Source organism: Pithys albifrons, chromosome 5 (assembly GCF_047495875.1).
Source record: "Pithys albifrons albifrons isolate INPA30051 chromosome 5, PitAlb_v1, whole genome shotgun sequence".
Lineage (NCBI taxonomy): Eukaryota > Metazoa > Chordata > Aves > Passeriformes > Thamnophilidae > Pithys > Pithys albifrons.
In genome coordinates this window covers 70,703,871-70,731,761 of record NC_092462.1, presented here as the reverse complement: position 1 = coordinate 70,731,761, position 27,891 = coordinate 70,703,871, and the positions used below count along the sequence as shown (strand labels likewise).

General features: G+C 40.7%; 1 protein-coding gene across 1 annotated transcript in view; it reads left to right on the top strand.

Moving 5' to 3' along the window:
- Window positions 1–27,891, top strand: part of EIF2AK3 (eukaryotic translation initiation factor 2 alpha kinase 3) — a 43,737-nt gene that overhangs the window by 4,835 nt on the left and 11,011 nt on the right. The window contains exons 2-12 of the mRNA XM_071557028.1: window positions 2,432–2,561; window positions 17,384–17,578; window positions 19,425–19,555; window positions 21,354–21,588; window positions 21,840–21,999; window positions 22,867–23,004; window positions 23,519–23,641; window positions 24,198–24,418; window positions 24,723–24,835; window positions 25,873–25,995; window positions 27,211–27,360. Coding sequence (XP_071413129.1) covers window positions 2,432–2,561; window positions 17,384–17,578; window positions 19,425–19,555; window positions 21,354–21,588; window positions 21,840–21,999; window positions 22,867–23,004; window positions 23,519–23,641; window positions 24,198–24,418; window positions 24,723–24,835; window positions 25,873–25,995; window positions 27,211–27,360 — 1,719 coding nt within the window. The remainder of the gene's footprint in view (window positions 1–2,431; window positions 2,562–17,383; window positions 17,579–19,424; window positions 19,556–21,353; window positions 21,589–21,839; window positions 22,000–22,866; window positions 23,005–23,518; window positions 23,642–24,197; window positions 24,419–24,722; window positions 24,836–25,872; window positions 25,996–27,210; window positions 27,361–27,891) is intronic.

Here is a 27,891-nt window from a genome sequence, read left to right as displayed (position 1 = left end):
TTCCAAAACTGCCAGCTTGAGAACCTGTGGAGACTCAAATAAAGAGGGAACCCATAGGGAAGGTTGAAGTTTGCATCTGGTGGGGAAAGATAGTATGGAAAGGTAAGATACAAAGGCATAAAACATTTGTTACCTGAGGGAGAAGTCAAATGTGAAGAATTAGATACAGGAAAACAATGGGAGTACATGGGCAGGAAACATTTCACAGTGTGATTTTTAGCATTTTTCTTCTCTACAATATTGCTGCCAAAATTCTCTTCATTCCAGCTACATTTCTACCTTTTTTTTATAAGCTGTTGTCAGGAGGATCAACATAAAATTTTTAAGTAGACCCACTTGGAATAATATTTTCTTATGCAATGCTAGAGGGCTTCAGATAAATTGTTTTACTGTAAAAAAAATAGATTCTGTTAAATGTGTGTCCAAGGCCTTTAGTGTGTGAGCAGTTGCTTACAGTGCTTAAGAATAGTCAGTCTCCTGCAGTCTGGTTTATTATTAACCCAGTCTTGGTTTCTGTACAGTTGGAATAAGTGTTTGTACTCAGCTTATAAAAACTTACATCTTCTACTGTGCAAATATTTGCACAATTGGTATTTTTCTAACAGTTTCTTAAACTCAGCTTTTGGAGGAATGGGATGCTTGGCCACCTTCAGAAGTAGGAGCTGTTGTGGTATTTTTGGCACAGTCGAAGATGTATTTATTTTTCTATTTATTAAGGGTAGAGTGCTATAGTATATTATAAGTTCCTCTAAATCATGTGGGTTACTTTTACATGTAAAACTGCCTTGTTTTACATGACCTTTGCTGTGAGTGGTGTAATGAGCCACTACCCCTGAACATGTTTTTAAGATCATGCTTTTGATTTTTCCCCTTCTTAAGGCAAACTGACAGCCCCCGTCATTTCCTCCCTAAATTCCGTGTTACTGCACCAGTAACTTTGGACAAGTGACTATATTTGGCTTCATTTCTACACAATAATTTATTGTTCCTTATTGTTTAACATAGAGATTCATATACATGTCAGTGTGTGCATTACCAGCCCCCTGCCCTTTTCCCTCCTCCTGAAAATGGGTAATCTCCCCATCACTTTATTTGCACAGTCTCTTATTCTCATTGAAACCAATGACTATAAAGGTCCTTCTGGGTCACCAGATCCAGCCCCCCTCAGTGCAAGCAGCCTGCAAAGTGATCAAGCTCTGCTTCCACAGCCTTTGAAGACTGGTGAGCTTGCTGCAAGCCAAAACTGACAACACAATCCCAGTTTTTTGAGGTTAGAGAGAAACAATCTTCAAGAAAAAAAAAGGCCCTTCAGAAGTGCCTTGTCAATGCTTTGTCTCTGATGTGTTGTTTATTTTGTTTGTTTGTTTATTTTAATGCCTGAGTTCAACCCAAACAGAAATGCTTATTCTAATTGTACAGCTCTGTAAGGAACAAGATTTACTGAAAATGAGGAGCTTCAGGCACTGTAGAAATCAGCAGCCAGCTTTCCATGGCCATGTATCCCCCAGACATCAGGGCTGCTTAAACCCTACGCTGCTCTCCCAGGCACTCAGCAACAGGACAAGGGGGCACGGGCTCAAGCTCGAGCTCTGCCAGGGGAAATTTAAGTTGGAGATCAGAAAAAAATTCTTTCCAGAGAGAGTGCTCAGGCATTGGAATGGGCTGCCCAGAGAGGGGGTGGATTCACCATCCCTGGAGGTTTTTAAACTGAGATTGGCCGTGGCACTGAGTGCCATGATCTGGTAAAGGGACTGGAGTTGGACCAAGGGTTGGACTTGATGATCTGGGAGGTCTTTTCCAACCCAATCGATTCTATGATTCTGTTCTATGATTAGACTCTTTGCTTGCTTTGTGGTCTGCAGGTGTTGGAGGTTGTTTCCAGTGCCCTGTGAATGCCTTAGGAAGAACTTGTTTTATTCAGAGACTTGTCAAATATCCAGGATTTCAATGTTTCATCCAAAGCCATCGAAATCTTAGTTGCAACTTAATATTTCTTATGTCATGATTTGCCGTGTTTGTAGTTCCAGCTTTAGATTGTTTTGAAAGGATAGGTTAAAGATCAGTTTGGAAGGAATTGGAAAAAATAGGATCCATACTGGTCTTATGGATATCTCAAAAAGTATTATCTTATTCAGTGTTGTAACAGTGGTAACATCTGCAAGTGGGAGCAAAAAGTCAACTCTCTTACCCTGACACTGAACCCTGAAAGTGTCTTACAACATGTAAATTAGTTAATGACATCCAGCCAGAGACTCCAGCTCTTCTGCACTCTGCTGTTGGTCTGCTTGGAGCTACCAAACTGAATTGGTGTTTTGCAAAATATAGACTTAAAACTTTAGGGTTGGAGTTGCATTTTACCAAACATAAAAAGCAACTGATAGGTGAAGTCCATCCTGCTGTGGTTTTGACTGTGAATATTTTCATCTTGCAGATCTTTAGTAATTATCAGCACTTTGGATGGAAGAATTGCTGCACTGGATCCAGAAAACAGTGGGAGAAAACAGTGGGATCTGGATGTGGGATCTGGGTCTCTTGTGTCATCCAGTCTCAGTAAACCAGAGGTAAGGCTTAATCTCAGCCCTGACTAAATCTTTTAAAATTGAGTTGTTTGTAAGAAAATGAAGCCACTTCCTCCTGGTTTGGTAAATGTTAAATAATGCAGCAAAGTTAGCTACGAAACTTTATCCAGACTGTTTTCAAACTTTTCTTTTTTTGGAGTGCTTACATCATGTTGCCATTTCAAACTAGAATGTGTCAGCATTTTAGCCTTGGGTTGGACATATGTGATAACTGTGAAACGAGATGATGTAACTGAGTTTGGGAATTGTATGTAATGCTGAGTGAAAACAAGTTACTTGTAATTTGGAACAAATAAAAGGATCATCTGCTTTGTATTGCTAAAGTATGTTTTGGCAAGTGCTGACTTCTTTTTTTTGTCCCTCAAGAAAAGTGAAAGTCCTTGTGACTTAATAAATGAACAAAGGAGTGTTTTGGGTGTTTTATACTAGATAAGCAGCCTGCCTGTGAAACACAATGTGTTAGCAATTAAATAGAGCTATGAAGGTCACCCTGAAGTGCTGAGTGGTAAAGGGTTGCATCACTTCTGGCTGGTGAACTGTAAGAAGAAAATCTAGAGTTAAGTTTCTAGTTTGGTGCTATTTCCACCATCAGTTTGAATAAACTTAGGCTAAAAGTTAGAAGGAGGGGGGTTTTTTCTTTTCTTTTTTTATCCTGTGGTGGAGAAGTGAGGACTTTGAGTCATTATTTCCTAGAATTAGGAGGAATAAAAACGCCAGTATAATTTGTGGTGATGACAAAGTATAGTCCTTCCCTGTCATGGGTGGTTGGATTTGAAGACCAGTCCTATCTCACGCTTTTGCACAATGATCATCAGAGAATGAAAGTTGATTTCAGGGTTATTCAGACTGTATGGGCTTCCTGCTTGTAGTTCTTTGTTCCTGTCTGTGGACTTGACCTCTCTTCTGGTGTAAAGAAGTAATGTGAGTGTTAATTCATGTTTCTTTGTTCCTGAGAGGGAATCTAATTTATGGATGCACCTGTTCAAGTGTGTTTCTGTGGTCTAGAAAAAACACTATAGGAAAGAAGAACTTTCCCCCCAAAATATGCTCAAGAGCAGGATTGGAAAGAGTGCAGAAATGGTGAAGTGGAAGGTGTCAGTGATAGTGTGATCCTTCACAAATGTTTTCAATGCCAGGTACTTAAAATACTGGTCTATTGCCTGTTGCTGTGAACAGTTTCTGATGACTATATGAAAATAGAGCCACTGGTTATAAAAAGCACAGATTTGAAATCTGTGCAATTACACAGTTGATTTTTTCACTACAAATGAGATCACAAGTCTGGGTTTTAAAGATTTTGGGAATGGAGCATTTCAGAATATAGAAGTATTTTTGCACATCAAGATTTTGTCATTCAACTGATCTGTCCAGAGTTTTGTTATTTTTCCTATGTGTATGATTGTAGTAACTAAAGGTTGGTGTTTAGACAACAAAAATTGTAGCTTGTCCATGCAATATTTAATTGTCTTCTCTGGCTACAAATCAGTAGGTTGTGGGAGTCATAAAAATACACTTTTCAAGAGCATTTGTTTTGCACAGAGGAAGTTGGGCTTTCAGATGGGCTTTCAAGTTGTTTCACTCTACAGCTGTGGCTGAAGACACTGACTTGGATTTTGGCAGTTCAGATGCAGAACTTATGAAAGAACTAATTTTGGAAGTAAAGCTTCATTTTGGCCTTTTAGAAGCTGTCTAAGCATTACGAATATGGGCCTTTTTAGACTTACTGTCATGTAAACAAATGCTGTTAAGACAGAATTTAACAAGAAACAAAAGTAGTGAATACTCCGAATAAACCACACTTAAATATTTAAATGTTTAATCTGCTGTCAGTAGTAGCTGAAAGTCTTCATGCAGTGAATCTAGAATCACTTCAGTGAGTAATTTGCCTCATAAAAGTTGGTGTGAAAATTCTGGTTTAGGCCAAAATACTGAATTCATTGAAATTTCAGTCTGTCATCTCTGCACTTGATATTTCCTTTCTGATTTGGGCATGTGGCATGAGAGTTTTACTCTCTCAAACTGTAATGAGGCTTTTTCTTCCTCTTCCAACATTTTTGAGGTAACAAAGGTTTCTGTGCTAGCAACCACAAATAATTCATCATAAAACAGCATGTTATGTAAGCTGCTAACCTACATCTTGCAAGAAAAGGCAGGTAAGAAACTCCTTTTGCGTTGCGTTTGTAGTGATAAAAGTTCGTGTTCTGTCAGAGCGAGGAAAGTGTGTGCCCCTGTGTCTTTCTTGTTTTGATGATGAGTTTTTTTAACTATCTCAAGTGAGAGTGCAATAAACTGTAATTCTGTGTCCAAGGGCAAAAGCATGAATTTAATTTCCAAGTGCCTTTTAAGAATAGACATTAGATCTTCAGAACTTTCAGTTTAGTAGAACTGTAGTTACTTCCTCTGCCTAACTGTAAAATGTCAGCCTGGCTGTCTGGAGCTCGAGTGTTAATTAGGAAAGTGAGGTAGTGAAATTTCAAGTGTTCCAGCAGATCTGTCAGACGCTTCAGATCTTGAAGCTACTGCTCAAGACACTGACAAGTGAGATGTTCATCGTTTGTCATGTGAACAGATCAATTAGAAAGGAAAGGCTGCTGAAGTACTAATTGTGTGTCTGGGTAACTAAAATTCTTTCCTTGTCTCTGAGCTCCAACATAAACAAATCATGGTCAGGATGCCAACGCTGAAAAGTTATGACTCTGCATTTCAGTCTTGTGCATAAGAATTTAAAAACTCTGTTTCCCTATTCATTGTGTTAAAATGGACAACCCTTCTCTAGAAAAGCTGTATGGTTACAATTCCAAGTTTTCTTATCCCTTGCATGTAAAGATTGCTTGATGGAGTTCAAAGTAGTCATTAAATCACAACTTTTATAAAGAGAGTTTACTTTTAATGAAACACTTTTCTTTAAAATTTAAATGTGTAATTAATACATTGTCCATACTTAGAAAAGAATGCTTTGGGCAGACTCAGCCTGTTGAAATAATGATGCTTAATCATTGTGGAAATGAGTGGGAATTGTTCATAACCCATCATAAGGCTGTTGTCATTTGCTAATAAGGATGTTACATTCTCTTACCTTCATAGCTTTTTACTAAATTCCTTAGTGGGCTTCTGTCTTTCTTCTAAAGGATCTATTGAATGAGGTAAACGCCAGAGTGAACTTGCCTATGTGTTAAAATGACTGGCCAGCAGTGGCTGTCATGGCTGGTGGGACAGTGGGAAGCTGGAGAACAGATGGAGTCAGGAAAAAAATCCTCCTGTGGGCTGGGTGGATGGTGGAGATACTGCTGTGTAAAAGCTGGTGGCTGGTGTGTGATGAGAAAGGGGAGAATACCTGGGTACTAGGTGGTGATGATGTGAGAATAACAGCTTAAAAACACATTCAGGAAGGTGACACAACCTTTCCCTGCGCTGTCAGAGGTGCTGGAGGATGCTCAGAGTTGTTCCAGAGCTCTGGGCGGAGGCTGCGCTGGGATGGACTCGATAAAAGTAACTACATTGCCTCGACACTGGGCTGTGAGGGACTAATCCCTAAGTAAGCATCTTATTTCCTTATTTGAGATTTGGGATCATGGGACAAAATCAGTTTCAGCCCACAAGGCTGACATTTATAGCAGTCAGAGCAAACAAGCCACTGTATCCTGGAAAAATGGAATAATTGTGTTATGCCATGTCACCAGGTCTGTCAACACCCTTATTCCTGTAGACTCTCATGACCTTTGAATTGCATTGGAGGCATATACATATATATCTTAACTTTTCATGTTGTGATAGCCACATAACATCAATTTTTGTACAATCTTAGGCATCTTTCTCATCCCTTTTGGACACAGAAGTGGCATGGTGTTGTGGAGTGGCCCAGTATTGTATTTTTTCTCCAGAGAAAAGTGGAGATGCAAAGAAGTTTTATACTGAAGTCACCTGAAACCTCATTGCATTGTTGGTAAAGTGAACCAGAGATGCCTTTGGCAGACTGTTCCTTTTCTGCTCTTTGGAGAAGACAAACTGATACTGAGAGTGTGAGTTGGGAAAGGATTTTGAAATCTCAAAATACTCCACTAGTGCCTGGATTTAATCTACAGCATGAGTGTATCTTCTTCCCCCCCACCACCCCTTTCCTTTATCAGCATCATTAACCTTTCAAAGGAAATTTTTAGTCCTTTGGTATCCCAAAAGAAATATTAAATTCTGCTGTGAAGTGTGTAGGCACCTGGGGCTAACTCTGAGATACTGCCTGCACGTCCCTGCTCTGTGTATAAGACCACTTCTGTAACCAGTCAAGCCAGAGAAGAGTTAAAACCTGACTTGAGTTGCTTTGGGAACACAGGAAGAAACTCAGCAATTCTCATCCTTTGACCTCTTACACTTTGGAACAGAAGAAAATGCAAAATCCACACTGAAAAGGGTCAGAGCAAGACAAGAGGTCAAAATGCCCTCTGAGGCTATTGAATTGTGGTTTCTTTTATGTGTCCTGCCAGAGGTTTGCAGAGGGTAAATAATTTAACTGTGTCTTTGAAAGAATTAGGAAAGTCTCATGCACTATGTAGGGCACTCCTCCAGCAGCATTTTATTAGGTTGAATAAAAATTAAGTTTTTGTTTGTTCACAGCTTTCTACTACAGTTATTTTTCAGTTGAGTCACTGGCTGTAAATACCATCCAAGGATAAGATGAGATGTGTTTGTCTTGGGTAGGGGTGGGGAACACTTAAGACTGTCAGACTTCAATGTATTCACTTAAAAGGTTATTATAGCAGCTGGTAAGTGCAGTGCTGAATATTAGGAATTTATATTAACCTGCATAAAACCATTCTGACTCTGCAAACACTCACTAGACAAACAAAAAGGAGATTCATCTCAAACTACACCAAAATTTGAGAAAATGGCTTTCTCTCTGAATTCTGCTTAAAAATGAATGGCTCTGTCTAGCTTGCTATTGTTAATTTTAACTTTTAATGTATTTGTGCATCTTAAAACATCTGGCCTGGGACACACCAGCAACGAAAGCAATCTCTGCTTGGAGGAGTCTCTGTGTACTGAGAAGGAGGAAATGCTGTGCTGTGGGGTCAGACTTTCATATACAGACAACAGCAAGTTGGTTCTCTTAAGTGTTTGAGTGTGTGCAAAAGTTTTTAAAGGACAGTTTTACTCAAAGCAAAGAATAAAATTTTAAAAATTCTATTAATGCTGTAAATTTACTTTCCAGCTGTAATATGTTGTGACCAGATGTAAAGCCCTGAATTGCCACTCTCTTCAAGCAGGCAGAGTGTAAATCAGTGGTCTGGTTATTGAGGTGACTTATCTAGGGGAAAATCTATTTACCTCTAAGGAAGGTCTTATAATTTTGGTTATCTCAGTGTGTGAGAGAGTATTCTAGTGTCCTGTACCTGGCCTTTATTTTTGTGTACTGCTGAGACAGACGTAGAACCACCAGATGCTTTGATAGCTGGGGGTATCATTCCTCTAGAGGAAGACTGGGACATCATCTAGTTCTCAATCCTACAGGTTTTCTATAATAGTAGTGAAATTAAACTACTAAATGACATACAAGATGTGGGGATTGATAACAGCAGTTTTGTTGTGGAAGGTTGGAGATGACCAGTTCAAAACTGAAAAAACTGTGTGGTAAAAGATCCCGTGTGACAGTTTATCAGCTGCCATCTCCATTCCTCTGCAGGGTAAGGAAATGTGATCCTGTGTTGCCTGCGGGTAGACAGAGACAGACAGATTAGTGTCTTAAATGGTCCTGGAAAAGCTCATAATGAATAAGAAGTGAGTGTCCAGAATTGTACTTCAAAGGAAGATAAATTCTAATTGCAATTGAGGCAGAGAAGGCTTAGTAGGGCTATCAGGGGGAGTAGAGTCTGTTTTGCAGGGAGAGAATGGATGACTGCTCTTTAACTACAAGGATGTATTAGGATTCCTGATGGAAAAAGTGATTCCTTTCAATTCTGTTGCTGGAAACACACGATGTACATGGGCTTGAAGAGGTGACAGTCTTGGGAAACTTCACTAGAGACACCTGTGGATTTCTGAGGACAGACTTCTGCTGCTTTCTTGGTGAAACTGAAACGTGTAAATTAAATTCTCCCGAAAATAAACTTCTCATGATGTTTAGTGGACAAAAAGTCATCAGCAAAAGACTAATTATTTGAAAGTACTTTGATAGCTGGAAGTTGTGCTAGTCTAGGAAATGCAACCAAATTTTTTAGTGGGAAGTGGTAAACTTACTTGGGGAGAAGGGGAATTGCTGGTGGATGCCTGAGCCGAGTTGGTGGCTGGTATGATGCAGCACCCTGTTTTTTTGTTGAGATGACAAGTAGGGCTGTTGCTTAGGGCTATTTATCGAAACTGCACATCTTCAGTCATCTCAGTTCCAGGTCTTGTTCAATTAAAAAACCAAAAGACTTCCTGTAGCTGCAGCTCGATGTCTGTCTTGCTGACACTGGTTGTAGTTAGCACTGATGAAGTGCTGATGTGCGTCTTTTCACTGTGCTTTAAGGATGTTTTGGGGGATGACAGCTTCTGTTATGAGACACGTGGCAGCTGCAGAACGGGATTTTGTGGCTTCTATGATACCAGAGCTCTCAACTCCAGTCCTCACAAGTGATGCTCTGCCGGGAACAAAGCCAGGAAAGTTTCTCAGAGTCACTCTGGGCTAATCTTTATGACCAGCTTGCGTTTCACGCTCACAGACATAAGTCAACATGCTACAAAATATTGGAAAAGGATGTTTTACCATCATCACTGTCGCTGTTCAGTTGTCTTTAGTAGAACCATGAAATGGTTTAGGTGGAGATAGACCTCTGAGATCACCGAGTCCAACCCTTAACCCAGCACTGCCAAGGACATCACTAAACTATGTCCCTAAGTGGTGCATCTACACATCTTTTAAATCCCGACAGGGACTCCACCACTGTCCAGAGCAGTCTGTTCCAATGCTTGACCACGCCTTCAGTAAAGAAAGTTTTCCTTATATCCGATCTAAACGTCCCCTGGTGCAACTTGAGGCCATTTCCTCTTGTCCTATTGCTTGTTTTTTGAGAAGAGTCCAACTCCCACCTGGCTACAACCTCCTTTCAGGTAGTTGTAAAGAGCAATTAGGTCTTCCCTGATCCTTCTTTTCCCCCAGGCTAAATAACCCCAGCTCCCTCAGCCACTTTTTGCGTTGTGCCCTGGGCCTTTCACCCACTGTGTGGAGATAAGGGCAGGGAGCGAGCTGGTAATTTAATTGCCTACAGCACACTGAATGTTTTGTATTCGCTGTTCACAGATATAAAAATGGATCAACTCTAATAATATCTAGACAAATACCTGTTTCAGGTGATGAATAAATAACTTAGATGGTTGGAATTCAGCTGCCCAATACACATCAAAGTAATTTACTGTGCTCTGAAGCCTTTTTTAACTTTCAACCCATATCTATATAAAGAAGTGTCTGTTTCAAAGGCTAAGCATTTTAGACAGTTTAGCAAATCATTCCTCCAGCAGCACAAGCTGCTGACATCTCATTTCCGAGTTTCTTCTGGACTTTGAGCTCCATAAGGAGGTAGCTATTAATCTTTCTGTCAGACTCACTGCATGTTTCATTCACTCCGCTTTCATTGCATCCTAGAAAGAGGAGACTCTGATTTGCTGTGTTCTGTCCTCCTCCTGTATCAGGCTCTTTTCCTATAGGAGTTGCTCTATCACTTAATTTTTCAAGACACATGGACTCTGTGTCGTTGTCTGGAAAACCACCCTGTCCAGGCAGGGCCAGGGGAAGAAACACAAAAGGCCTGGCAGAGGTCAGCTTGAATCCTGGACCCCTGAAGTGCCCTGAGCTTCTGCTATTGCCTGTGCTCCCTGTCTCTGAAGAGCAGCATCTTGGCTGGTTCTCAGGTGGTGCTGTAGGAGTACAGATAATCTGCAGGAGATCTTTGAGGGGGGATGGAGTGAAAGCATCGCCTTAAAACATCCCAGTACTGAACAGGGTTGGGGTGTGTTGACCCTGGCTGGACAGCAGGTGCCCACCAGAGCCGCTCTGTCACTCCCCTCCTCACCTGGAGAGGAAGAGAAAATAGATCAAAAGGCTTGATAAGGGCAGGGAGAGATCACTCACCACTTACGGTCACTGGCAAAAAAGACTTGGGAAAACTAATTTTTTTACCAGTCAAACCAGAGCAGAATAATGAGAAATAAAACCAAATCTTCCTCCTCAGGGGAGGGCTCCTCATACTTCCCCTGCTCCAGCATGGGGTTCCTCCCATCGCTTCAGCCCCCCACTACCAAAGCCTTGCCATGCAAACCCAATACAAATACCAATTTTGCCATAGTGGCTGATGAACTTCTGTGTAGGGCCTCTTCTGGAGGGGCAAGGCTTTGAGTAGTTTTCATTTCCTTCACTAATCTACGCCCTTATGTGCTGTTAGTTTCAGGAAGCTCAGTGATGGGCTTTCCAGCTGCAGCATCATTTGTCTCAGAAAGCATTGCTCTTAAGTTTAGGGAGACTTACAGTCTTACTAATAAAACTTGCTGTGAAAAGAGGGGGATGGAGTAATGTCAAAATAAAGTCTTTCTTAAAGCACCGTGCAGTTGGGGTTTTTTTATTATTATTAAGGAGAACAGTTTTTAAAAGTCTGTTACCATGGCAGCAGAGCAGGCTGGCATCTCTGTAGTCAAAGCCCCAAGTCTTGTTTGACTATGATTAAAGTAACAGTGGTATTTTAGTTTGCTTGTCTTCAGAAGAAGGGTCTGTTTGATTGCACAGCAAACACTATTGGGTTTGTGATCTCTTTTGAAGCTGGGGTGGTCTGGTTATCATGCTGTGGTTCCTCCGATTCCCTGCATGGCTCTTCAAGGGAGGACGGAGGACAGAGTAGGAGCAAGACTTTTAAGGGCAAACTCAAGCTAAACAAAATACTGTGCCCCTGATGTTGGAAAGGAGAGTATAATTCTCTACTGTGGTGCCATCATCTGTTTCTTTTTACACTGTTGGTGTAAAGACAGTTTTGCCAGGACCCTGGTGCTTAAAACTGATCAGATTTTAAGATCTGAAGTGTAGAATCATGACAAAGATACCAACTCCAGTCATTTATTAAAGTTTGGAAGGATGTTGCAGGTGTTCTTCTGAAGACAGAGAAAAAAGGAGTTTTGAAACGAGTTCTCTAGTACTTATCAAGGCACAGGGTTACAGCAACACTTCCTGTGCTCATCCTACACAAAATGCAGGGCCATGAAAGTTGCATTTATGACTTTTTTCATGTATTCATGAAAAACGAAATCGAAACTACCAACTTGTGAGGTACGAGAGCTGGTGGAAGGAGAAGAAGGACTGCAGTAGACCTAAAGTTGTGTCATAAGGATCTTAATGTAGGCAGGAGCTGGGGAGCAGGTTTGGTCAATTGCCAGATGCTGTGAACTGTTGCTGGGTGAGCTGTAGAGTCTGATGGTAAAAATCAGCCTGAGGTCTGAGACACATCTCTGCTCCTGTTGCTGTGCAGAGCTCGTGTGTGTGCTCTTTCAGTCTGTCACTCCCCAGCTGAGACAAAACCTTATTTCCATGGCTCCTCTGATGTGCTGCTCTGGCACAGGCTGGCTCTTACCTCTCCAGAGGAGGAAGGCCACCTGGTCCTGCCTCCATAAACAGCTCAATAAAATACTGATTTATCCAATGTCCAGGTGCAGCCTTTCTCACGGCTCTGGCCTTGAAGAGGTCTGGGCATGTACTCTGCTTAACAGACCCAGGAGGTGGTCAGGAACAGGTATGCACTTTGTAAACAAGTGTAGTGGTGAGATCAGAAGCAAAGGCACTCACAAGAAAAGATTTTCTAGACAAGCAACCACCTGGCTATTGGTATTTCCTGCTTCAGCTTCCTCATTGCCCTTGAACACGTCTCAGAAGGTTGTTGCACTGATGTAAATCATGGACTCCCCTTTGCAGGCAATTTTCTTCTTCCTTGAGTGGTTAAACAGCAGTATACGCTCTGAAGAACACTTTGCTCTTTTACCAGTGCTTTAGGCAGTGCGATAGCTTAACTCAACTGCCCTTGTTGTTCAAAAGGTTATACTGGTGCCTCCATCTTTGTTCTCCTCTTATGAAAGTGGTGGCCCTGCAGAAGTCTGAAGGCTCGGGCTGGCCCCTTCACCCCAGTGTGCTGCTGTGTGATTAGGGTTTGCTTGTTGGTAAGAGTACAGTGTCACCCTTGTACTGCCCTGTGCTTCAGGGTTTCTCAAGGTAGCTGGAGGGAGAATGGGCAAATCAGCATCCTGAAATCTAAGGTGAAGAGGAGAATTAACCTCTTCTGTTGGAAGGAAGTAATACACCTGTGGATCTGTGCAGATGACCTCCCTGCATGCACAGCAAAAAAGAGCAGACAATAGATGAGTTCCAGACCAGCTTGAACTGGGGACATCTCAACAAACGTGTGTGTGTAACCTGAAAAATCTGTAAACATTTGCAGTAGGAATACCTGTATTACTGTCTGCCTGTGGGTTTGGCGTTTTTTGTTTGTTTTTTTAATGTGGAGCATACAAGATTGCTTTCTCTTTCCCAGATTTGTTTGTGCATATTCTTGTTTCTACCCTTTAGAATGAAGCTGCCATATGTGAATTTTAGAATGCTGCTTAGATTAATTTTAAAGAGGCTTAGAAGACATAGTTCTCAGTGAGAAGTAGCTTTCTTACATGCTTGATGTAGGCTTTGATCCTGTTTGTTACAGTGATCCTATTGTAGGGATGATCATACAGAGGAAAAAATGGTGCACTTATCATTCAAGATCATATAGGTTAGTCTTAGTTAATTAGTAACTGGAATGAAGCTCTCACAGTTTATGGTAACAGTAACATTTGAAAACTACAAGCTGAAGTGTTAGAAAAACATGAAGACATAAAATAACGCTTCCTATTATAAGGAAAATATTTTACTTGTGTTTATCTATTTCCTTGGAGTTTCAAACAGTCCAGCCCATCTGTAAACAACAATATTGAGTGTTTTGGCACCAGCCTTGGCTCAGATGTGTCTGCATGTGAGCAGGCTTGCTTTTTGCTTTGGATGATAAAGAGTGTTAGGAATGGGGTAGAATGTCACGCTTGCTGTTAAACCGCTCCTGGAAGCTTTAGTACTTCAGCTCGTTTTGATCTCTGTTTACACAGTTTTTTCCCTTTCTCCCCGTTTCTCTTTTCTCCACTGCCATAAATCATCAGCTCCCCGCGCCGATCAACCTGCCGTGGCACCTGGCGCACGGTGCCCTCCTTTCCAGTAAAGAGTCTAGACAGCAAATTCCCTGGTAGCGTATGCCATTTCGGATCGTTATGCCTTTTCGCTTTTTTTTGTGAAGGCTTTTTAGTAACTGCATTACCTCACCCGTCGGCCTGGAGATTTCGCAGCCCTCGGCGCTGATAGGGCTGCGGAGCCCCGCGCAGAGCCAATGGAGAACTTGGGCTTCAAACTCTTTAATGAGCAAAAAGAGCAGCATCTCGTTCAGGGCTGGATAGTTAATGTGGGGTTTGTTTTTTTTAAGTGTTACTTCTGAAAGACAAGCCACTTAACAATTATGTGCCATATTGCTGACCGGTGAAGCTGAACAAATAGCTATTTACATTGACAGATCAGAGGAATGTGTAAGTGCATCGTGGTAACCTACATTTTCTGTGCCAAGAGATTTGCAGCTGACTGCCTGGGTGACTCACTCCTTGGATTAGGAGATGAGGTAATGCTTTTGAGATACAGGGTGATGTCATTCCTTTACCTGAGCTGCATGCCGATGCTACTTGCTAGTACTTTCAAGGAAAGTCCCTTTGCTGCTTCTGATGTACTAAAGAATGAGCTGCATAATTCGGATAGGAGTTGTTGTTATTATTCATGTCCTTCCAAAGCTTCTGGCTGAACTGCTCTTTTGAAAACCAGATGTCACCACGAGTGGCCACAAATGCCTTTTTTACATGTGTATGTGAACACCTGCAAGTGGCACATTTGCATACCTGCCCCGTTCTTCAAATAAAGCTATTTTGGTAAAAGAAGACCTTTGTGGTAATCAGGTGCAGCCCCTTGTCACCACTGTGTCATGTAAGCACTGTTATACATAAAGTCATCTTAAAAGAAGGGGATTTTTTCTCCCTGTTCTGTTTCTGTAGTGAAGTGCCACGTTTGTGATGGTTGGTAACCCACATGTCTGGCTTGCACTTACTCACGGTCAGTTTAACCCCATCTGCTCCTACCCTGGCATTGTCCTTCACTGCAGGAGATCTTCCTGCTGCCCGTGCTCCCTGTCCTGGTATGTTCACCCACAGCAGTTGTGTCTTTTCTCAGCCTTTCCTTCCCAGTGTCACACAGGACGTGCTGCTCCCACAGATGCCCTCAAGGCTGGGAGCACGGGCAGGTGATCAGCAGAGCTGACCGACACGGTGTCATCTGTCCTTGAGAGCTCATGGGCACCGAGGTTCAGTGGGTGAGCAGGCAGTGACCCACTGTCGGGGAAGTTTTGCAGGCATGGCCTGATTTGATCCCTATCTTGGAAGTATACACGTGTGTGTTGCTGAGTGATCTTCGTGCGTGCTGGGAATTTGGGTGTGTGGTTCCTAGAAATGGCCAATTGTTTGCTAGTGGAAAATTTCATACCCGGAGTGCTGAAGCAAGAGCTCTGAGACAAGGGAAGCACTTAAGGTGATGTCCCCAGAGCTTGCAGTTGCCCACCGAGTGTCTTCCTTGCTCAGCAGCAATTCCCGGGCAGTTTACACCTCTGCCTTTTCACAAACCGATGGGATGGTCTGCAGCCCTTGGAGCAGGAGGTGAACGTGGGCATCCAAACTGCTGACAGGTGTATGGATCGTGTGCAGAAAGAAACCTTACAGAGGAATTATTAATGCAAAGTGACAGCTGCACAGGCTATAAGTTGTCACCAGTACTATTATGCATTTCTGAAAAAATACATTACAAAACCATTTTGTGATATTCCCCTCCTGCGTTGAATGTTTTAACAAGATACTCCACCATGGTTACAGCTGCAACTTTTGGCACAGGCATCTTTTGTTTTTAAAAAGGTGTTTTCCAAAATCTGCGTGCCTTTGTTTCTCGGGATCACAAGACAGCTCTTGAATGCTTATGTAAACCTTATTTGTTTGCTTTTTCCCTACTGATCAGGTGATTTTTACAAATGACCCCTCCCCGCCCCAGGAATTTTTCCTTTCTTGTTGATTTATTTCTGTGTATTCATAAAGCTCTGTGTTTATTTTTCCTCCTTAATGCAACATGTGTTGTGTATCACAGATACCTCATTCAATATCTCTTCCAGGATGTTTGGCCTTTTTACCATAAGGTAAATACCTGGGAGGGAAAGAACACACCTCATTTTGCTTTGTGAAGAGCTTCACAGCTACTCTCAGGGATTTGTTTTTATCATCTCTTCAATTACACATTGTGCTCCTGAAAGGAGTTTATATTTTAATTGTCAGTCATCATGAGGCTTTTCAAAGCCAGAAAGTATGGGTGTTGAATCCTGTGGGGATCTTAAAGCCACCAGCATTGTCGGGTAGCTCACATGAATTTTGTCTTTGAATGAGGTGTGTGAAACAGTGTAAGAGGAGATATTAGTCATGACATGCACACATTTACAACATCTGTCTTTCCCTCCCTGTTTAGGTGAATCCCAACTTTGCTTAATGCTGTTGGCTTGTCTGTGACCCAGTTAGAGGAATAAAAAGTTTCATATTAGAGGGAATTTGAATCATGCAGAAGATGTGGTTTCAGATCCTTGCAGTAGTTCCAGAAATAATAACCAGACACCTTCTGCATCTTTTGTATCACTTTGTAATAAATGTGTGCCTTGGAGTCTAAGCAGGAATATTTTGTTTGAAGTGACTCATATACATGTGCTAGAAGTAGCCTTTAAATCCTAATGTTTAAAGTACCTGAATTTAATGTAATGACGTTGTAGGATATTGCCCAAATGGACAGAGGTTCTGCAAAAGCTTTAAAATCTTCCGTGTTAATCCATATCCTCAACAGCTAAGATTGTGTGGATTACAATTTCTCACTGTTCTTGATGGGCACAGCCACTGTGGCTCCACGGTATTAGTTATGGTCCATCATGCTGATAATGAGTTTCTTAATAAGTCCCTTAGTACTCATTGACAATGACTCATGCTTCCGAACTAGGATCTCCTTGAAAATCTCAGTGTAATGGATGAAATGTCATATCCCGGTGAAGAGTTTTTTAATTTATTTTTTACTTGTATGTTTAGGAAAAAGCCAGGCAAGTTTTAAAGGGACAGTGTGCTTAAACATGAGAAACTCTGAGATGTCACATTTAACTGTCTGGAAAGGCAAAGGTGAAATGTGAGCTCTGATTTCAGTGGTAATTGCTCTGCCTGCTTTACAGAACATAAGGTATTCTGGAGTAGTCATTAATTGTAAAAACAGGCTCAGTTTTTCTTTTAAAATGCCACTGTCTTGAAACTATCACAAATACTCTGCAAAACTTTGCACTTTCACCAGTGACTTGGAGAATCCTTCTGCCCACATCATATTTTCTGCAGTTTGGATTAACACTGACCTGTCAGCTGGTTGAGCTTTAAAATGTTTTGACGAAGTGTCACACCCTGAACTGTTTTTCACATAAGAATAGTGAAATATGGATTTGATTTGAAGGCCTGAAATTTTTCTGTCTTCAGTGTAACTTTGGAAAATGAGACTCCGGAATAAGAAAATAGGACACTGGAATGTAATGCATTGGACTTGCATATGCAGCATTTCTGTTTTCTTTTGTGGTCTGTGTGTTTTGATAAAATTGTAGTTAAATCATAGCTGACCTTCAGTTCAATTATTTTAGGTATTTGGAAATAAGATGATAATCCCTTCCTTGGATGGGGACCTTTTCCAGTGGGATCGGGATCGAGAGAGCATGGAAGCTGTTCCTTTCACAGTTGAATCTCTTCTCGAGTCATCCTACAAATTTGGCGAGGACGTCGTCTTGGTTGGGGGAAAGTCTTTGACGACCTATGGCCTGAGCTCCTACTCAGGGAAGGTAAGAGCTTGAAAAGGTGCCTTGTGTGAGTGTGTGTGTGTGTGTGTGTGTGTGTGTGTGTGTGTGTGTGTGTGTGTATCAAGCACTGTCTTGCAAACTCTTGTAACTCTTGGGCTCTAAACTGTGGTACAGCTCAAGTGTACAACTGCAGGGTACAAAAGGGGAGAGTCTGAGCTTCTTGAGCAAAAAATGCAGTGGGTGGCTTACCTGAGCCCCTCACTGCAGTCTCCTTCTGCCTGGCAACTCCTGCTGCACCCCCTGTGCTGGCTTTAACCCTTGTCTCACTCTTTGCTAAGCTGATTGAACTTGCAAACCCAACAGAACAGTGTCCACTTTTTGTTGGATTGGTTTTATGCTGTATGAGCTGTAGGACGGGGTCTGGGAGTGCCAGAGCCAGGACAAGGGAAGGGACAGGGTGTCTGTGAACAGAGGCAAGTGGGAGGGTAAGAGAGATGAACCCCTCTTACTGCATATCAGGTAAGGCTTTAGGTAACACTTTTTTCATAAGTAATTTCAGATTTTTCAAAAGTAATGGGAAAAGAAAAACATTCCTGGTATACAAAAGTTTAAGACTGGTAGTTGTCAGTGTGTTTATTCTCTCCCGGAAGAAGCTCTTCTTACATTGTAAAGTCTTATATAAGACTTAAAAACTACTTGCTATCTGACTAGTTCAGATGTTTTTTTCTGTAACCCATTGGTTCAAATTTGTATATCCTGAAAAAGCACAGATGACAAAAAGGCTAGAAAAAGCCCAGGAATTAATTGCATTATTCAGTCCTAGAACTGACATCCCTCCCCCCCATCTTCAGTGTCACATGCCATTAAATGCTTGTGGATACTTTATATAGTGAAGAACAGACATTTGCTAGATCAGAAACATTGCTGCATTTTAAAACAAGTTAAAAAATAGATTCAGTAAATAATGTTTGTTTTCAGCAAAATCAAGGTGTTGGGTTTTTTTTAATTTTCACCATACATTTTAATTCTGTGGTGTGCTGTAGAGTCATCACTAGTGCTAAAAAGCATAGACCCAAAGCAAAAGTTCATTAATTCCTTTTGATTTCCTCACTGATAGAAGAGGACTCTGTGGACCAACATGCTGCTCCTCCCTTAGTACTCAGGAAGTGGAGATTTTCATTTCTGTTTTGAGTCCTGCCTTATGCACACAGTAGCAGTGGTGTCTCATAGAGGAAATAGTGCCTGACTCTTCGTTCTTAAGAGTTTGGACAGTCTCTTGTCTTTGGCAGTTTGATGTCATTCCAAACTTCCTAAATCCAAACTTTCAAAGTACAGTTGCCCATATAATGCAAATTCTGTTTGAGGTTGGGACTGTTGCAAAGTCTGTGTGACTGTGAGAGTTCAGTAAGGTTTTCTTTCCCCAAATAGCTGACAAGGCAAAGGGGAAAGGCTCTGTAATATTTTATATAAATCAATAGTGCTTCATTCGAAGCTGATAGAGTTATGCTGAGACAAATATGACATGAAAGCAGAATTATGCTGTGGGTCTCGCAGGAATGTTCTTTTGATGTCCATAAAAATAGTGGGAAAAGAGAGCGCTAAGATTTCTTTCTGTTAGAAGTAGAAATACATGCAAAATATAGTCAAATGGTAGTCAAAATACCACAAGCTGTAAACTTTCTAGGATCCTTTGAAAACTCTAGTTCTGAAAAGCCCTTATCTCTTAAACCAGGCTTTTCAGCATCCCTTAAGTCGAGCATCTAAAGTCACGGAGCTCAAAATTGCCTGCAAGCCAAAAATGTGTTGCAGGGATTGTTAGCTTTGAGTGTTGCTGTTGGTTACATCTGCTTTGAAGGTGCTCAGAGGAGTCTTTTGCCTCTTCCTGTAGGTGAAGTACATCTGCTCAGCTGTGGGGTGTCGCCGGTGGGATGACGATGACACAGAGCAGGAAGAGACGCTCCTGTTACACCGGACCCAGAAAACAGTCCGTGCTGTCGGACCACGCAGTGGCAATGAAAAGTGAGTCCAGAAACAGTCACAGACACTTCTTGATATGTCAAGTTTTAAGGATTTGACCTTCTCTTTACTCTCCTTAGAGAATTGCACAGGAGTTTGGGTTGTTAACCAAAGGAATGCACCTGGCTGTTGGCAAAGACCCAACCTTTTTGCTCTTCAGTGCTTTTGAAAAATGTCTTGAGCTTCAGTTTTATGGTTAGACAGAGAATCTATGAATCAAATGACAGTTACTTCTTTTGTCCTTGTATACTTCAGTTTATCACTGCTCTGCTGCACAAGGCAAATGACATTGTTAGTTCTATCTTGCTTTTTGTACAAGAGAAGAAAGTTTAAAAGTTTTCTTACAAACTACTGATTCACTTTTAAGTTCTTTACCTACTCGTGGTAGCTGTCTCTGGTGAGTTTTTTAGTCGATCATTTAAATCATTCTTAAAATCTATGTTGTTCATTTCATAATGTAGGTGGTGTGTTTTTTACAAGCTGCAGACACTGGTTCAATCTGTGATTTTCCTAACGCTGTCACATTGAAGTTTTAATACATTAAGATTTTTATAAAGATACAGACATGTATTCTGCTAAAAAAACCTCCCCTAACACATTTGATGAAATACATTTAGAAGGCTTGTTGCCATACATGGATACAGTAACTGCCCAGAAATTTAGTAGGGAACTCTTCATTCCCTGTTCCCCTGCTCCCTCTTCTGTTTGCAGCAGGATGTGACAGGTTGTGCATCTCTAGTGTATCAGGGATGACCTAACGAGAACTCCCAACAGATTAACAGATCAGATATCTGAGAAGATAAATCTTGGGTTCCGTGATTCTTAGAGACTTATATTAGCAGGGAGAGGTGTGTCAAAACCTTCGTATTGCATCTTGGGCAGCAGAATTCTTCTGTCTTTGTGGTCAGAAACAGGTTTCTTTCCTGGTGGCATAGAATGAATGAGATAGATCTGGGGTTTTAGTTCAGAGAAAGAAACATTTTAAATAAATCATGTATGTAAAACATGTCAAACGTTTATCATAAGTGTGTGAATTCTTTAAGGAGACAGTTTAGGCTCCTGGTGTTTGCCAGACTGATCAGAAACTCTGGCTACCCAAACAAACTGTTCAAGAAATATTTACCCCTTTGTGCTCTTCAGGACACAAACTTGCCATCCTTTCTCATCTGTGTCTTTGCTGGTTTACAAGAACTGCAGCACTTTTTGCTATGCAATAAAACTCTGTTCCTTATACAGTTGTCTTGAGTGTTAACCTATGAGACATGAGTAGTCCTGGCTTCATGAAATATCTTCCAAGGGATATGTGTTAGGTTGTATGTGGAATTAAAAGAAACAAAAAAGTGTTGTCCCTTCCTGACTTTGAAAAATCTTGTTTCCAATTAAATTCACTCAGTTGGTGAAGAGAAATATGTCTTGTGTAGGATGCTGCTTCCTAAAAGCTTTGTACTCATTTTTCTCATCAGCTCCACAATGTTTGTCTACTGAGCAGATCCAGCTGTACAATTTGATGATTTTAATTGCCCTCTCCTTATACTAAACCTTCAGTGGCTTTGACCCTCCTTCACCAGCTGTTTTCTCAGCTCACCCATCATGTTGGGCAAGATTTCTCAGCTTGTTTGGTTTATATTCTGGACTAGCACTCCCCTGCTGGTACAGTTCTGTGCATCTGACAGTCTGAGAGTTTACTGTGAAAATATAGGCTAAATATAGGTAATTCAGGTTAAGAATCTTCTGGAGAGAGGATTTGGGGCTTCCTTGGGATATACAAGTTGTTTCTACCAAGTTTTTCTGTTTTCCTAAGGTGGAATTTCAGTGTTGGTCACTTTGAGCTGCGCTATGTCCCAGATATTGAAACCAGAGCAGGATACATTGAGGGCAATTTTAAATCAACCATGAACAAAGAAGAAACAAAAATTATTTCGGATGTGGATGAGCAGGAAGCTATGATGAAAGATACAGTGATAAAGGTCTCAGTGGCTGACTGGAAGGTGATGGCTTTTAACAAACGAGGAGGACATCTGGAATGGGAATACCAGGTAGGGGAAAAGACAGAATATTAAATATCACAAAAGTAGAAGTTCTGAAGATGTCTCTTTCATCTCGGGTTTCAGGTGCTGTCTTTGTAAAAGAGCACACATCTGCTTGTAATTTTTAAACCAAACTTCTGACTTTGAGCTGCTGTATCTGTTACAAAAATTAAGGAATTTAGGCAGATTGTTTAGCATTGTTCTGGTATAATAGCTCATTAATATGACGTTAATTTTCCAATTACCTCTCTCTCCTTCAGTTTTGCACTCCAATTGCTTCTGCATGGCTTCTTAAGGATGGCAAAGTAATTCCAATCAGTTTGTTTGATGACACAAGTTACACTACAAATAATGAAGTACTGGAAGATGAAGATCTTGTGGAAGCAGCCAGAGGGGCCACAGAATCCAGTGTCTATTTGGGTGAGACATTTTTTGTACTAAATGTTACTCACTTCTCCATTGAGGTTGTAGTAAAGCAGATCTTTATGTACTGGTAGATTTCAAAACTATGAATCTTTTCCATTTTTGTTCTGAAACATTCACTGCTTCATAGTTTCAGTACATTGGAGATTTAGAAATTTTAAAAGATAGGTTTATAGCTAACCAGGCAGTTTTACTGCCTGCCAATTTGTACACTGATTACAGTAAATAACCATGAAGAAATTTCATTTAAGATTTTACATGACTAAGTTTTTATCCAGCTGACAGAATTCATTGACTGTGGTTTGTGACAATTTGAAATAGTGGCTCCAGGTCTTCCTCCTCATCTGTCTGTCTGTCTCTGGGAGATAAATGTGCTTTGGTTTTCTAAGTCTTTGTTTGCCTAATCCTTTTTCTCTAAGTCTTTACACCTTGTAGCTTTTCTGTTAATGGTTAGGGTAACAGATAAAGAATAACAATAGGAAGAAGCCAGATTGTTCCAGCCTTCCTGGTAATGGCTGTTCAGGAGTAATCTGTACAGCATTAGCAAGGGTAGGAAGTTTGAGAGGGATCTTACCTATGCAAAACCCGAACTGCTTTGTAGCTCTTAAAAATTGCTGGCATTTTCCTGTAGCACCAGCTCTTCAGCAGTGAAGATGAGATGTCCTGATCTGCTTTTCTAGAACAGAGGGAACATTTTACTTGAATTCATTCAGCCTGGCAATCAAAGTCAGTATCTCTGGGTCTCAAAATATAAATAAATATTTTCAGAAATGCTTTTATCCACATATTTTACTGGACAATTTTATTCTGAGGGTGAAGAGAACTAAATCTGAAGACTACTATGCTTTCTGGTTTATTACTTAGGTATGTTCCGGGGCCAGCTGTATCTTCAATCATCAGTCAGAATTTCTGAGAAATTCCCAACCAATCCAAAGGCTCTGGAATCCAGGGACGATAATGCAATTATTCCCCTTCCCAAAATCAAATGGAAACCTTTAATTCGTAAGTAACAATTCAGAGTTTCATTTATTGTCTTAGCTGAGAAAAGACAGGACATCACAGTGCTTTGCAGTGTGTTCCAAACTAGTCTAATGTTTCCAGCTGTAAAGCAATTCAGGAACTATTTCTGTGCTTTATTAAGTCGGGTTGTTTTCCTAAATAAATGTTTAATGTCTGCTTTCTTTTACAATGGATTTGACAGTCTTTTTTAATAATGAAATGTTGGGTCTTCTAAATCGAATTTTTCAGCAAAAAGAGGAAGAATTTTTTTTTCGGTGATGTGAATATGAGTGAATTGACCTGTCCAAAACTACTATTTTAGCAAGGGCAGAAGGCATTAAATAACTATCACCTTAAAATAACCCGTATTAATGTTTCCTTGCATGAAATTTGCTTTTCATGGTCTGGTCCAAAGAGGCGTTTTCTAAGATTATGCAATTGGAGTTCTCATTAAATTGATATGAAAACAAAATTTTTAGAACAATTCAACTCAGAAAGTTGTATCTTTTCTGCTTAGATTCTCCTTCCAGGACCCCAGTTTTGGTGGGCTCTGATGAGTTTGATAAGTGCCTCAGCAATGACAAGTATTCTCATGAGGAGTACAGTAATGGAGCTCTGTCAGTTCTGCAGTATCCTTATGGTAGGTGAAGTTTCAAATTTGTTTTTCAAATAGCCAGGTCTGCCCATTTGTTATCTGTGAAATTCAACAAATGATCAGTTGTTTGATCTTGAATACCTGTATTCTTTTAACATTTGATGAACCAGGAAATTCTTGCCCAAAGTAGGATTTCCATGTTGTGGTGTAGGTACAATTAGTGCCACACAAAGCACTTGAGAGTGCCAGGAATTGCTACTGCTGAGCTGTTGTGTTTACTGCCATTGCCACTGATAGTTGGTCTGGGTGGAAGAAGCTTGGGAATTATTTTCTTCAGAATTTGCTAACAATATAAATTTTCTAAAAGTTTTCCATAGGAAACACGCTTGGCTCAAAGCTATCAGTGGTCAGGCCTTCTGAAGTGGTCAACTTTGCTGTCCATCACCTTGATTTACTTAATTTGCTCATGTGCCATTTAAAGCCATGGGGAACACAAACAAAAATACCCTCTATCTGTGTAGGAAACCTATTAACGAGAAGCCAAAATTGTTTGGTAGTTACTTGCAAGTAAATCTTGTCCCTTTATGTCTTTCATACACAGATAATGGTTATTACTTACCCTACTACAAGAGAGAGAGAAATAAACGTAGCAACCAGATCACTGTTCGATTTTTTGATGATACAAATTACAAGAATATTCGCAAAAAAGACCCTGTTCTTCTGCTTCACTGGTGGAAAGAAATTGTTGGCACCATTTTATTTTGTATTGTGGCCACAACTTTCATCGTACGCAAACTTTTCCATCCCCATCCTTACAGCAGAGTAAGTATCTTTGTCTGAATCCTAAAGGTAATATTTTAGCTGCTTCCTTCAGTTTTGAGTCTGCAGTGAGTAATATTAATAAGTTAATAGCTAATGAAGTCAAAAGCCTAAATTTATTGTTTAATCTGTCTGTGAAGGCTGCCAGCTGCCACAGTTTGCTTAACTGCTTCAGCAAGTAGATTAAACTGCTTCAACATCTTGAGAGATATTTATTTAATGCTATGTCTGGGGTGGAAACTAGTCTCAGGTACTTAAGGAGTTAATTTTTTGTTTGTTTTGTTCTTGTTGTGGAAACCCTGGATAGCTGCGAAAGGAGTCTGAAACACAGTGTCAGACTGATTGTAAATATGAGCCTGCTTGTGGAGACCTTAACGACCACAGCTGGAGTGATGTCAAGAGCTCTGGATACGTGTCAAGGTGAGCTCTGTTCAACACAATGAATACAGGGATTTCAGGCAGTGTGACAACTAATTGTCTGGAGATAGAAGGAGAAGGTGTTCACTTGTCCTTATCTAACTACTCCCAGTCCTCTGACTGCAGGATAATCAGCAACTGGCACAAAGAACTCCATGACCCCATTACTGACAGGACATTGCAGTTGTGATTAGTCTAAGCAATCCCAGAGAGTCAACAGGTTACATGTGACCAGGAAGGCTGCTGTCATATTTCTTGCTGATATGCAAAATGGGAGATTGATTCTTGAAGGTCTTAATCAGTGTTTATTCCCTCTGTGTTTATGGTTTAATGCAGAGAAAGGCAATTTTAGGTGGAAACAGATGACGTTTTATATACTCTGCACAATAAGCAGTGTGTACTTGAAATAAAACCTTAATTGCTGTTACAGAGGAGTTGGTTAAGACAGAAGGGTTAATAGGGGCATGTCTTGATACTGTGGAGCAAATGTGACTGTTTCCTGTACATTTGCACTGAAAGCAAGAGCTGGAGTATTTAAAATGAGGGAGAGTAAGAAAGGTTTAAGGACAGTGATGTTTTAGAAAGGGTGTTTAGAAAGACTAGTTGTGAAAATAGTTGTTTGAGGTGGGGTTAAAGGCAAATCTTGATCTAGAAAATACTTAGCTGTCACCACCTAGTTTAGTGCAGAAAATCAGGTTACATACTCATGGCCCATGATCCAGGAAGGATGCAACGTGATATTCTGAAAAACCTCTTCAGCTGGTCCAGTGCATGCGGAATGGATCCTGCTGGGTTGGGATAGACACGATAAATGCACAATCAGCAAGTGCCCATTTCATAAATAGGGAACCATCTGATTGCCTCAGTGGGTGAGCAGGGAAAAATAAGAAATGCTTCAAGTTGCTCAGCATGTTTTGCCTGTACAAAACTACTTCAGTCACAGTCATAAATGACTTTATTTTTCTATCTATACTAATGCATTTTTCTCCTCTCCCCTCCCTCCATTCTTGTGTCCCCCCCTCACACTCTTCTGCTCCCAGGTATCTGACAGATTTTGAACCAATTCAGTGTCTGGGTCGTGGTGGTTTTGGAGTGGTTTTTGAAGCCAGAAATAAAGTGGATGACTGCAACTATGCTATCAAAAGGATCCGTTTACCCAACAGGTAATTAATGGGTTTGTTGAGAGACAGGAGTAATGAATGGGGGAATCCTGTCCTGCTCTGACCCATCTGCTCCTGAGCTGATTTCCCAGCTATTTCATTGGATTAAGTGACACAGTTTTCAGTGGGGGGCTGAGTCAGTTTTGGCATCAAGAATGTGACATATGAAATCACAGCAGAAGGGTGACCTGCTTGGCTAAAATTCTTGGATAGCAGGACCCCTGTGAGGATATTGTGGCTCCATGGGAACTCCTGTGCTTTCCTTAATGAATAGAGCCTTTGCTAACTGGACTAGTTGTTGTAGCACTGTTAATTTGCTTCTCTCCTCCTCTCCTTACCTTTCCTACTTCACCTTCTTTTTATTTTCTCTCTCCCTCACCAGCTTTTTTGCCTCCATTTGTTCAATTTTCTGGTCCCACAATCCCTACCTTTTCTCTCAGTCATAGGTGGTCAAGCCATGCTGCTGAATTACCCTACCCAGAGCTTGCAGCACTTCCTTTTAGTGGGAGATGGGAGACACTGCTTCTGGAAATCTCAAGTTAGAACAGCAAGAGGGAGGGGGTAAAGCTATGAAATCTAGAATTACTGTTTTTTTAATGTGTTAAGTAAGCATGACTATTTAAGATTAAAAGTTTTGAAATTTAAGGTAGTCTAAATTCTTCTTTTTCAAGTGTATTCAAACCCATTAAATAAAATAATTAGACTTCATTTGATCACATTACAGTCTTACAAAGAGAGATAAATTCAGTAAGACAGGAGGCTTCCTGTTTTCCTGTCCACAAAACAGAGATAGTCCTTATGCAGTCTCCTTAGTTATGCCAGTTAAAACCAAATCCCGAGGTATTGCCGTCTGTCTTTTGTGTCAGTGTCTTCTACATCCCTGTAGAATATTGCTGTTTAGTCATTTTCTTTTTTATACTTGAGAACAGTTGAGAGGAAGAGGAACCTTTTCTTCTCAGTTTTGCTTCCTGTAATTATGTGAAAAGGGTTGACTGAATATTTATCTAACATGAGCACGTACTGCTCCTCCACATTTCTAACCTAAAGGAATTACTCTGGGGAATTTAAAACATATTTCTCTCTTGGTTTGAAAAGCAATGCTACTGGCCTGGCTTATACTGGGTTGTCTTTGATTAAATCCTTTTCAGAAATGTATGTGCTGTGCTGTTGCTTTTTTGTGACCATGTCTCTTGTTGTTGTCCCCACCCCAAATCACAGGGATCTGGCTCGTGAGAAGGTGATGAGGGAAGTCAAGGCATTGGCTAAACTTGAACATCCAGGGATTGTTCGGTATTTCAATGCGTGGCTGGAAGCTCCTCCTGAGAGATGGCAGGAAAAGATGGATGAACAGTGGTTAAAAGATGAAAGGTAACCCATGGTTTGGATTTTTCTAACAATTGAATTTGACACTGTACATCAGCAGAACTGCAGAACTGGTAGAGGATCCAGGAAGATTGAGGGACTAGGTAGGAAAGAGTTGGTTATTACCTTGGCCTGTCAGTTTTTCAGTTGAGCAAGATACAAATATATTACCCTTCTGCATAGTGTCTCTCCATTTTTGGATCCTCTGTTGTGTTAAGGTCCTTCTTCCAGCTTAGAAAACACCATGTAGTTCTGAATTTAACTTCGGTAGTTGAATCTTTGGGTGACTGGAAGGTTGGAGCATTGCTACTGTGATTCTGTTTCAAACTTTGGCATCTCTGCCTTCTGCTGCTTTCCTCCTCTTTGTTGTCTTGGTTTAGATGGGTCTGATTCAGTACTCCAGGGCTTCAATGAATTTATTTTAGCAGAACTATGTGAGGGATAATCAGAGTGATGATTTGTAAAGCTTGGTAGAGGTAGGTTAAAAATGGAAAATTAGATGAAGGAGTTTAGAGATTGTAAAGAGAAAGGAAAAAG